The sequence below is a fragment of the Taudactylus pleione genome, unplaced genomic scaffold, assembly GCF_031769625.1.
Source record: "Taudactylus pleione unplaced genomic scaffold, aTauple2 ptg000430l, whole genome shotgun sequence".
NCBI lineage: Eukaryota > Metazoa > Chordata > Amphibia > Anura > Myobatrachidae > Taudactylus > Taudactylus pleione.
In genome coordinates, this window is record NW_028284832.1 from 483,984 (window position 1) to 496,015 (window position 12,032).

The following is a 12,032-nucleotide window of genomic DNA, read 5'->3' on the forward strand; positions in this document are numbered from 1 at the left end:
ACAGGTACACGAAAATGCGACTGTACACAATGTGGGCGCATCGATCTTTGTGACCTAAGAGGTGGAATTGGGGTGGAAAGTTCAGTGAGGGTGTGTTCACGCAAATGCTGGCCATGCAGACCTACATTTGCAAATGCGCCTGGAAGCGTCTATTTTTCATCTGCCATTGGGAATGAAAAGAATACAGTACACTGGTGATGATGACTTGTTGGAAAATAGCCACATACGGTGCCAATGCAGGGATCTAGGCATCTCCGTATTACGCGCAGAAAACGATTATTTTTGTGAGCATTATTCTTTTGAGTAAGTTACTTCTATTTCACCCCCTGCCCTGCAGCGGCCCCTGAGCGTGCAGGGAGGGGACGACACAAAACATTTCATCAAGCCCAGCAGACATCTTCTGTTCATTCCCTTTCCCAGAGCAGAAAAGTAGAGAAGTATGCCAATCTGTTCTGTTCTGTAAGGCCGGGGACACACTTGGCTGATATCGTCCCGATTTGCCGTATCGGCACGACAACTCGCGCATATCGGCTAGTGCGTATCTTATAACCAAGGATAGCTTCATACACTAGTCCACAGATGCACTAACATCTGCACATGCATCACACAGCAGGAACAGATGGTATTTCGGCTGCATCTTTGTCTTTCTTTCATTTAATAAACAATATGCTAAATACACATATTGTGGATGTGAGACATACTGAATACATATGGCTGTATGCCGAGAGCAACTTCTACACTATTTTCTGAACCATGCTCATCCAACTGTGGTAGGGGGGTAATGGAGGGAGAGGATAACGGGGGGGGGGGGTCGGTAGGGGGGCCAGTAGGATAGGGGGGGTTGGTGGTGATGAGGTTAGGAAGGGGGGAGAAGTGGAGGGAGGAAAGTGGGATGTGGGGGGGTAAGGGATGTGTGTGGTGAATGTGCCCTTGGGATACCAATTGTCGTGTGCCCTTGGGATACCAAGTGTTGGTGTATCATTGGCATCACAAATGTCACTGTTCTGTTGGGATCTCAAGTGTTGGTGTGCCTGTGGGATACCAAGCATCGGTGTGCCACTGGCATCACATATTGGGACCTCAAAAACAGCCTCCGGGCCCTGACACACAGGTTGCAGAGATATCCTATAAGTCAGTCCATTAGGTGAAAAATGTAAAGGTTCTTCGTGCATCATTTCCAGAACAGCTAGAGGGGTGGGCATCGTTTCCCTAAAATAGCTGAGAACCTCGCCCAGGTGAGTGGGCCAATAATTCATATGATTAGACAATGTATAAGTTGGAAGGTTAAAAAAAATAAATAAAAAATGACAGTCTCCATATTAAAATTTCTTTTATGACACAGATACAGATCACAGAACAGACATTGATCTGAGTGAATGGTTACAGCTGCCTCAGATCAGACGTACAACACATTGAGATACCAGCATGCAAAAAATATGCAGCCCTGTGTCTGCTGGGTCTGCACCGGCCCTGCCTCACCCACACAAATGCACATATCCCCAGTTATCTGTGCATTATACACTGCAGCTTCAATATGTCCTAGTAGCAAAAGTCCCGTTCATAATAACAAGTGACCTCAGATAATAACCTCAAGACATTTCAGGTTGGATTGCTCGTAAACATTGCCTTGTAGGTGGTCTACGGAAGGCGAGAAGGGCCAGATTTAAATATAGGCTTAGCACCTGTATGTCGTCATATTGCAGTACAAGTACAAGGGGTAACATTGTGTAGCTACAGAAAATTGCACTGTGCAGGTTTCTTTAGACGTAGCCTATACATCAATTAATGGCAAAATAAAGTACTGTCAGAATACAATGCAGCACATGTAACCTGCTGTATTCCATAACAACCAATCAGAATGTTTGCATTGATTTTAAAAACTTTAATAGATAACTGACAGAACACTTTTGGTTGCTATGGGTGACAGTGACATGTGCATATCATCATATAACCATACCATAATTCACACAAATAGACAGCACTCACGGACAGTTCAGTTTTCTGCGTGATAAACTGTAAAACAAATATAAAACCCATAAAGTTGTTTTCTAATAGATGTTCAGTTTGGTTTACCTAATTCAGATCAGTCTGTACATTTGCAAATACATTATTTTAGTTTCTGAAACTATGTTGTTACTGTACAACGTCACCAAGGTGAAAGTCATCTGTACATTTTGTTTCTTTTGTTTAATAGTTATTCAGGCTCTCCAACCAGTAACTGCAATAGTCAATATGGGGACCATTTAGAAGACTTTAGTTAATTAGCTTGTGCATGCCCTCTTGCAACCTCTGCTAAATACATTCCGCACATATATCATCAGGCTGATAGATAATATATAGTAACAATTACTTTATATTTATCAGCCTGATGCTATAAATACATGGCTGAAAACCAAAAGAAAGCAATGCATTCAAAAGAGTTGCAAGTCAGCACATACAAGTTAATACAGTAATTGGAAAGTGAAAAACGTATTTAATTATTTTCCTTTTGATGTAAGAAATTATATACTGTACAAACAAAGAGTTAAAAATTGGTGCCTGAAAAGGTTTGGTCACTGGCAGAAATATTTCCACAATTTAACTCCATTTCCACCTAGTGGACATAAGAAGGTATTACAGTTCATTATGAAAAGTGCTTAGAATGCTCTTTTTGGGTGCCACGTTAATTAATGGGCACCCGATATAGCAATTCAATTGTTTTGGGCGCCCATTAATTATCACACTTGTCGCGCCCTATCAGACTGGATTTAGCCGCATATAGGACCTCATTCAGAGTCGGTCGAAGCGGCCGCACGGGAAAAGGGGCCGGATATTCAAATGATTCCCTCGCAAGTTGCGTCCCTAAGTTCAGATCGGTAGTTGGCCGACCAAGGGGAGGAAGCGGTCGGAAGACAAAACAATACGCCCCCTTCTCGTACGCATTGCACGTCATCTCCGGGCATATAAGGATTAATCGAGACTATCGGGAACCATCGGAACTGGTCGTAGAGCTTAAGGCTGACCATACCCTCTCTTAAGCTCTACGATCATGTCAGTGTAAAAACTTCCCATGTCACATGTGCCATGACGCTACTTTGTTAATTATGCACTCCCATAATCCGTATGCACTCCCATAAAGCGCCGTTCGCATAATGAGGCACGCCTGCTTTCGGATCTCCACTCCCCCGTTTTCAAGCACCTTCCCCTGTTACCACCCACAAACGCCTCCATCTGTCACTCAAACTACCGACCTGGCTGTGTTCAAGGAGAGAGAAATTTCTGATCGTAGCGGCTAGTTTGCGCACGCGCATTGTGAACTTTACGCATGCGCAGTATAGCGAACATCGGTGGCGTACGACCGTGTGGCCACAACGACCGACTCTGAATGAGGTCCATAGTGTCTAATCTCGTCTAAAGTGCTGACCCATGGTCTTTTCACATATTTCTGCTCGCCTCCTCAGTAGGGGGTGTGCAGAAATGCAGGCGCCAGCGGCTGTTTGCGCCCGAATAGAGCAACAATTGAATTGCTCCGTTGGGTGCCCGGCACTGAAAACCGCCGATGATTACCATTGAATCTAAAATCTTGATGCTTTGCCATACAGGCATATAACATAGTTTGGCTAGTATGTTCCCTCTAAACGGAACAAACCTAATCTAATGAGAATTCCACCTTAAATAATTTAACTGAGAATCTGCTGTTTAGTGCAACCCCACAATTTCTATTTCATAATAAATTAAAATTTAGTTTTAAAAATTATCATTCCCAGATTGCTCAGTTTAGAGGGAACTGTGCCTACTTTGAAGCTGAAATGAACTGGTGTGAACTAGTAATTGAAATTGGTGCGATACAGTAGCTAACTTTTGGCAGTGACGGGAATAAGGTTCATAAATCCCAGCTATGACTCTTGTAGCAGTCAGGGTTCTACTGCTGGTTGAGGCTAAGCATTAAGGGAGGACAGACAAAGGGATTGTTGCAGGTTGGCAGAGTGACATAAGAAAACACAATGCAGGACATTTCCCATGTGTGTCATTGAAAACCGGGCATGTTGAGGCCACTGCAGATCCTATAATTAGCGTAAGAGCTGCCATCTTTAAAGCTACAACCTCTTGGGATTAATAAACAGCCTCCAACTATGAGGTCCCTGTCCAGTAATCCTTGGGACAGTGTGTTCTTTATTTAAAGCTGCTTTTTTCAAGTCTAGGACAGAGGGTGCCGTTGCCTGGACTGCCCAAGTCCTTTCCCACGATGACATTTTGGTTTCAATTTTATGCTTGGCGGCCATTTTGTAGTTCCACGTATGGTTGTGACCTTTAGAGGTAGTGCAAGAGAGTTAACGAGGGCAGTAATCCGTGTGGGTACTGAACGTCCAGCTGTTCACAACTCCCCAAATCCATGTTAAATATGGTGCCATTCGGAGGGAAGTGTTGGTTTTAATAGCTGACAGCACTCGGGGTATTACACTCTGTATTCAAAATGATGAGAAAATGAACCGACCTGAGTGCAACAAACTGCGCAGGAGAAACTCAGTGATTAATATCAAGGAACAAAACAGAACGCATTGCGTGTATTGGCCACGATACACAGTAACAGAGAGATGGCTGTGAGCCACAAGATGGATGCCACCTTGAAAGAAATGGAGGCAACAGAGTATCAAACATACAATACAAGAGGAGATTACAGAATTATTTAAAGACCCAACAGGTTTCTATTATACACACACATACCAAATATTTTATATATTACTTTCTGTTTTTTCATAGGATGTGTAAAAAAATAAACTTCCTTCATAACTAACTAAGGTAATGAGGCAGGTACACAAGATGGAGGACTGTTTAAAGGAAAACTATCATCAAGTTTCAAGTTCTATAACATTAACTATATAGGGTTGGGGTTTCTAAAACGCCTACAAAGAAAACATTAAGGTGTTGCCCACAGCAACAATTCAGATTATAGCTATCATTTATCTAGCAGTCTAAAAAATGTTAGCTACAATCTGATTGGTTGCTATAGGCCACACCTCCACGCTTGCTTTTAAAAGTGTTAGTAATCTGCGTGAAGGCATCAGGTACACGCTCACATTTTGGTTACAGTGTTTTGTTTGCGGTTTTATTTTTAGCCAGCAGGTGTCACTATAGCTATAGAAGAGCTGGTCTTAATACTCTATGATAGACACTACTATATTTCACTCAACACAACAGCATTTTGATGATAATTTTCCCCTAAAAACATTGCAGACATGAGAATGGAATAAAATATAAAAACCTGGTGCTAAGATTCTTGTTAACAGGCGGAAGTGCGTTTGTAAGTCACACTCAACTGTGTACTGAGAAAATATAGGTAATGAATGACATCTAGCTGTTGCTGAACTACATCTCCCATGATGCCCCTGTGTTTCTGTAGTTCATCAACAGCTGGAACGGTGACAGATGCTTACCCTCCCATTACCCATATGAGGTCCCAGGACAAGCCATATTTGGAACCTCTGTTCTCCCCCAATGCACCTGGCAGATGTAGCAAAGAGCTTTTAGGGCATATGGAACTAACAATCCTTTGTGTGCAATGCTTGGTCAAGCCTCTTATTTAAGTGCAGTTAGCATTGCTGGCTGAGGTGGACAAATGGCAGTAGATTAAGAAACAATACACAGCAAACTTTACGGCAGAATTTGGCGGCGGTCCGAGGCTCCAGAAGATTAGGCCCACTTTTGCGGCATCACTACTGTTAGCAGATCTGGGTGAAATCAGCAAATTTCCTTCATGGGGCAAAGCAATCTGATACATGACAGTGACCTGTTAATCTGAATGTGGTAGAATAACACTCAATCCTTTCTTGGGGTTTGAAACCTCAGTGACTGGAGCCCTTTAAAAAGCACTTGTTGGCGACATCATGGGGGCAGCCATTTTTGAGCTGGACCAATAGTCACAATAAAGCTTCCAATCAGCACTAAAGACCTGTGACATCACTGAGGCACTTCATGACTACCATTCATGAGGCCTGACCAATAATTACTAGGCACATGTGCACTGATAGGCTGCACCCTTATGAATATGCGTCAGCACATAATAAGGCCGCTTCTACACGGGATCAAGGTGACAGGTGCTTTGTTATACTCAATTGGGCTCCACCTGGGCAGAATGATGCATGTTTAGATATTAATTATCAAAGACTTGGTGAACCACTCATTACAGATCTGCAATGTTACTGTCCTGGCCTCTACTCAGATGCTTATCAGTCCCCTCATTAATTCAGACCACAAGAGTATTAACTGACCCACCAGCAAGAACGTCATCTAGTGCTGTAAAACCTCTTTAATCGGTAAATCCTGCACCAGGCCATTATCTAACTGAATATCTGCAGTATCTTCTGCCATACATCTATCATTGTACTTCCGTAAATTAATACTCAGAGATAACAGAAGTACTTTTTTTTTTTACCACACTGTGTATCTCATACACAGAACAAGTGCTATATCACAATGCTATAAATGTATTATTGGCATATTATTATAGTGCATCCTGGTAAAGGGAAACTATCAAGGTCAAAATGTAGCATGATCAAAGTACTATGTAGATTTAGATTTCACCAGCCAATCAGATTCTAGCTACCTTTTCTCTAGTACCTTCTATAAAATGATAGTCAGAATCTGATTTGTTGCTTTGGGCAATTTCTCCACTTGTGCTCTTTAGAAAGTTTGATAAATCTCCCACTCTGGGTGAGATACCAGTGATCGTAATACTATAAGATTCAGTGGGAGGGGAACAATTTTGTATATTGATACTTGAAGCCATCAAATCACATGGGACTTCTAATCAGAGGGAATGTTCGTGACCGGCGGTGATATCTCAAAACCATATTTATACGCGCTAGAATTCCAAAGCCGTATGCATTGATGATAATTAAAAAAACCTGTTGATAGTTTCCATTCCAGAGTACACATGGACAAGTTTTGTCCCAGCGACCACGCACTCTGCCATAAATGTGTTCTGAAATTACACGTACCGTATGTCACCATCCACCCTGGCTACTACACTGCGGTGGAGCATTCGTGCTGTGATAAACTTTTGGAGAACATGGAGCTTAATTAGCAAAACTCTGCTACTGTACTTTTTTGTGTTGTACTAACCCGACGCTGCTCACCCTATATCTGTTTTTTTGTTTTCTTTTTGTATATATAATTTTGCAGCTGACTCCCCCCGCCCATCAGTAGCCTTGCACGTATCATATTGCACTCACGTCCCCTACATGGGAATTCTTTTGTTTTGCTTTTATAAATAGAAAAAAAACAAAAAAAACAACTGTACAATTTGCCCCCATTGTGGGTTATAGTCTGTGAGCCGGGGGAAAGGGGAGTTCCTGGAGTCATCTCCCACCGGTCCCCCAACTGATGTGTCGGCCACAACTGTCCATTAAATATTCCATTCTGGGTACCTCCGCCATGTGCATTGACGGAGAGACAAAACACTGGTACACAGGGCTTCATTGTTTGACTGAACAGGTCACGAAACGTGTCTATAAATGTCTTTTTCTCCCTCTGGTTCAATCCGAGTGTAGGACAAGGAAGTTAGTCCTGACCAGCTGAGGCAATTTGCTACAGGAGAGGTAGAGGAGGAAGATGCAAGTACAGCAGAGGTGGGACATCCCCGATGGAAGCCTTGGAGAAAAGTAATTGCAGAATACTGTTTTTACTACGGTGTCTTTCTCCAGGGATTTTCCCTCAGCAGAACTCCCAGAATACACTGAAACTTTCTGTTCTTCCCTGGAAGCTCCCTCCACTCCTCTCGGACCAGGCTTTGGCAAGGCTGGTTAAGTTTGGATTGGGGTTTTATTTTTTGGATTTCTTTGTAAGAGGTGTTCTTGGTGTCTGACATTTCTTGGCTGTCTAGCAAGGTAGTTTAATTTGTATATCTGCTTTATTTTTATTTTTTTGGATTTCAATTATGTTTAAAGCCAAAGATTTGAGAGTAGTTCTAAGTAAAACACTTCCTGCACCCTATTAATCTTCTTAGTCTATCCCCCCCTCAGAGGGGCTTTATACTCTCGTACTAATATGCAGGGTGGGAATTTTTGAAATATGAAGCTTTATATGCTTGTCTTCAGGTTCAATTCCAGACCACACTGACAAACAGATCCTAACCCACCCAGAAGCAGACACAACGGGGGGACAGGTGGAGTCTTGGCTGCCGTCGGCCAGAACCCCGCGGTGAGGCTGATGGGTGCAGCTGTCTGTGAGCAGGAGGTGGCTGGCCTGTGACCTCAGTTTCTTATCTCCTACAGTCTCCATTAGCGAGAGGCGGAATCCAGCAAAAGGGGCGTGGCGGGGGTCCCAGAGCGAGAGGCGGAGCTGCTTGCAGTTGGGCTAGCTGCAGGTGTGGCCGGGGTGGTTGACACTGGCTGCGAGCTGGGTGGGTGGTGCAGGGATTGGCCGCACACGTGGTGATGTTTCTCCCAGTCTTTGTGTTGGCAGAAGGAGCCACAATATCGGGCTGTGTTGCAGCCGCTGCAGGTCTCACTGGCTTTCCGCCCGCAGTTCCAGCAGCTCTGCAACAAGAGTAAGAACAGAGTTATCCCATCCGCCAACTGGGCATTATCCAAGTCTATGGTGCTTCCAGGGGAAATACTGCAACAACACAACAGTGAGGGATCATTGTGTATAACAGAAACATCTAATGTTTCTATTGCAATTCCGCTGTAAGCACAAAAGGTCTTATTTGGCAACAATGTGCCAATATTTACGATAGGATGACGTATACTCTCAAATGCATGCTGTCCTTATAAAGGGTATATTGGGTGGAACATAGGGGCCCTTACAAACTTTTGCTATGGGCCCTTCAAATACCCAGTTACGTCCCTGCATGGAAATGATCATGTATAACATCTATTTCAGTTTCTTCAAAGTGGAATCAATTCGGAAGGCAGTTATTTGGATAGCAATATGCACCTACATCAGCCTTACAATGTCTCTCTCTGGTGATTGGGTGCTGCCATGACGTCTGTGGGGCGTGACTCTGCGTCTCCATACTGGGAGAAAACAAGCTTTCACAGCAATGGCCATACGCAAAACTTTGTTGACGGTTTTCTTAATGAAAGTTGCTAATATGTAAAACCAATAAATGATTGCTTTTCTAGTGTAGCTATTCACTAAGGTTGCAGGTAATGGATTTGTTAATCAAGATTTTTCTTTTTTAAAGGGTAACTCCCATTAGAACGGATACTCCTCCCCACAGGCTTTGCAGTTCAGCGCTGGTCCCCATGTGAAATAGCAGAGTAGCATTTCGGGGAGACCACCCTCTGGTATTCCGCTTCCCTTCATTGTAAAGTGGGTGTAACAGGGACATGATGGTGTGATACATGTCACAAGGTCCTGGTCCCTACTGCGTGAGGGTGTGATTTGTGTCATGGCGCAGTGCTGGGAAGGGCCTGAGGATGGAAATGGCCTCATCCTAGAACCGCCCACCACCCCACGCTGACGCAGACCACGTCATTGAGCAGCAGGGACAGGACCGTGGTGACACAAATCACATTATCAAGTCCCCCATATGTGCCCCTTGGAGTTTTCCTCCACAGTATCCCAGAGGATAAATAAATGGAAAAAGTAGGGAAGCATGACTTTATGTGCTACCAATGTAATGTTACCATGATATAGTATACTATAGTGATCTATTACCTATAGCACATATTACTGTACTATAATTATATATCACCTATAGCACATTACTATTCTATAGTGATCTATAACCTATAGCACGTATTACTATATTATAGTGATCTATCACCTATAGCACATATTAGTATACTATAATTAGATATTACCTATAGCACGTATTACTCTACTATAATTAGATATCACCTATAGCACGTATTACTATACTATAATTAGATATCACCTATAGCACATTACTATTCTATAGTGATCTATCATCTATAGCAGGTATTACTATACTTTAGCGATGTATTACCTTACCTATAGCACATTACTATTCTATAGTGAGCCATTACCTGTAGCACATATCACTATATTATAGTGAGTTATGACCTATAGCACGTATTACTATACTATAGTGAGCTATTAACTATAGCACAGTACTATTCAATAGTGAGCTATCACCTACAGCATGTATTACTAAAGGAATCGGTATGTAATGCCGCCGGATGAGTTCCCGGCGGATGTAATGCCGATGCCGGAAGCCTGAACAGTGGAGTTAGGGTACTTACCGATTGGTAAGTACCCTAACCCTCCCCTCACCCCCCCCCCCCCTTAACCCTCACTTAGTGGTGCCTAACCCTAAGTACCCCCAGGGGTGCCTAACGCTGAGTAACCCCAGGGGTGCCTAAAACTAACTCCCCGCCTACCTTCGTTCGGGATGCCGGCTGTCGGGATTTCAGCATCTGGCTAAAAATAGGCGCCGGGATTTAGACACCTATCTTTAGTTCCAGGTTGGACTTCCAGCATTGGGATTCTGACAGCCGGCATTCCGGGCGGTAGTAAGTTAATGGCATCCCTTACTATACTATAGTCAACTATCATCTACAGCACAGATTACTATACTATAGTGAGATATCAGTTTAGCACAGATTATTATACTATAGTGAGCTATCACCTACAGCATGTATTACTATACTGTAGTGAGCTATCACCTATAGCATGTATTACTATACTGTAGTGAGCTATCACCTATAGCACGTATTACTATACTGTAGTGAGCTATCACCTATAGCTTGTATTACTATACTGTAGTGAGCTATCACCTATGTGCCGTATTACTATACTGTAGTTAGCTATCACCTATAGCAAGTATTACTATACTGTAGTGACCTATAGCACGTATTACTATACTGTAGTGACCTATAGCACGTATTACTATACTGTAGTGAGCTATCACCTATAGCATGTATTACTATACTGTAGTGAGCTATCACCTATAGCATGTATTACTATACTGTAGTGAGCTATCACCTATAGCTTGTATTACTATACTGTAGTGAGCTATCACCGATGTGCCGTATTACTATACTGTAGTTAGCTATCACCTATAGCACGTATTACTATACTGTAGTGACCTATAGCACGTATTACTATACTGTAGTGACCTATAGCACGTATTACTATACTGTAGTGAGCTATCACCTATAGCACATATAATTCTATACTATAATGAGCTATCACCTACAGCACCTATTACAGTCATAGCTCTTTGGAGACAGAACTAACAGATCCATCTCTCCTCACCCTAATAACAATATGATGAAAGACTCGGGCTCTCCCCTATTATTTCACTGCATGGACAACCCTTAATATAGAAAATAAGTGAGCACATCCCAGGTAATTCTAGCAAATGTTAAAGACTATGGAGGAAGTTTTAAAATGCACCAATGTTCTAGCATCCTGCCTGCACCCCGTTCTAGCACTAGTCATTGTGTATCTGAGGTGGCTATCCTTCCTTACATTACAGGACCTATGCTTGGTGTAATAGGCAGCGTTACAAACTGAGCCAGTGTGCTTTTAGTCACCGGTGTGCCGTGGCTGCCTCCTGCTCTGTGCCGCGTGGCCGTTACCTCACTTGAGTCCTCCTGCTGATTGATGACGGTGACGGCGTCCTCTGATGCCTGCCGCTTTGCCTCCGCTAACGCTCGCTCCATTTTGGCTCGCTCTACTGTGATGAGGTCGTGAGCCTTGCGCTCTGCTTCTGACACAGCTTTCTGCAGCTCCGACATGGCCTGGCGTTTTACTTCGTTCACCGCCTCCTCTGTGCGGACAGAGAGACAGCTCAGAGGGGAAGATGAGCCCTGGGAGGTGGGGACTCAGGTATAGTAGGGGTTTAAAGATTTAGGAATATACCCTACACTGCCAATAACCTTTAGCAAAACTAAATAGACAAAAGGAGCAAAACATTGTCTGCTACATAACTGCAACCAACCCGTACTCCAAACCACCATATACAACATCTAAAACAAGTTACCCCCCAAGAAATAAACTGGCCTCAGGGTATATTAGGAAAGAATAATCACACTTGTAGCTAGGGCATGATCTATAATGCTTAGGGTGGGCCTAATACA

At 43.1% G+C, this 12,032-nt stretch overlaps 1 protein-coding gene across 7 annotated transcripts in view; it reads right to left on the minus strand.

Moving 5' to 3' along the window:
* Nucleotides 1–1,320: 1,320 nt before the first annotated feature.
* Nucleotides 1,321–12,032, minus strand: part of CBFA2T3 (CBFA2/RUNX1 partner transcriptional co-repressor 3) — a 50,485-nt gene continuing 39,773 nt past the window's right edge. For 5 of the 7 annotated variants that reach the window (XM_088447343.1, XM_088447344.1, XM_088447342.1 and 2 more), the window contains 2 exons: nt 11,532–11,722; nt 1,321–8,516 (listed from right to left, as the gene is read on the minus strand). In XM_088447343.1, the coding sequence (XP_088303469.1) occupies nt 8,259–8,516; nt 11,532–11,722 (449 nt within the window). In that variant the 3' untranslated portion in view covers nt 1,321–8,258. Of the gene's footprint in view, nt 8,517–11,531; nt 11,763–12,032 lie in introns of all 7 variants that reach the window. The other 2 variants (XM_088447347.1, XM_088447346.1) reach the window with 2 other exon arrangements.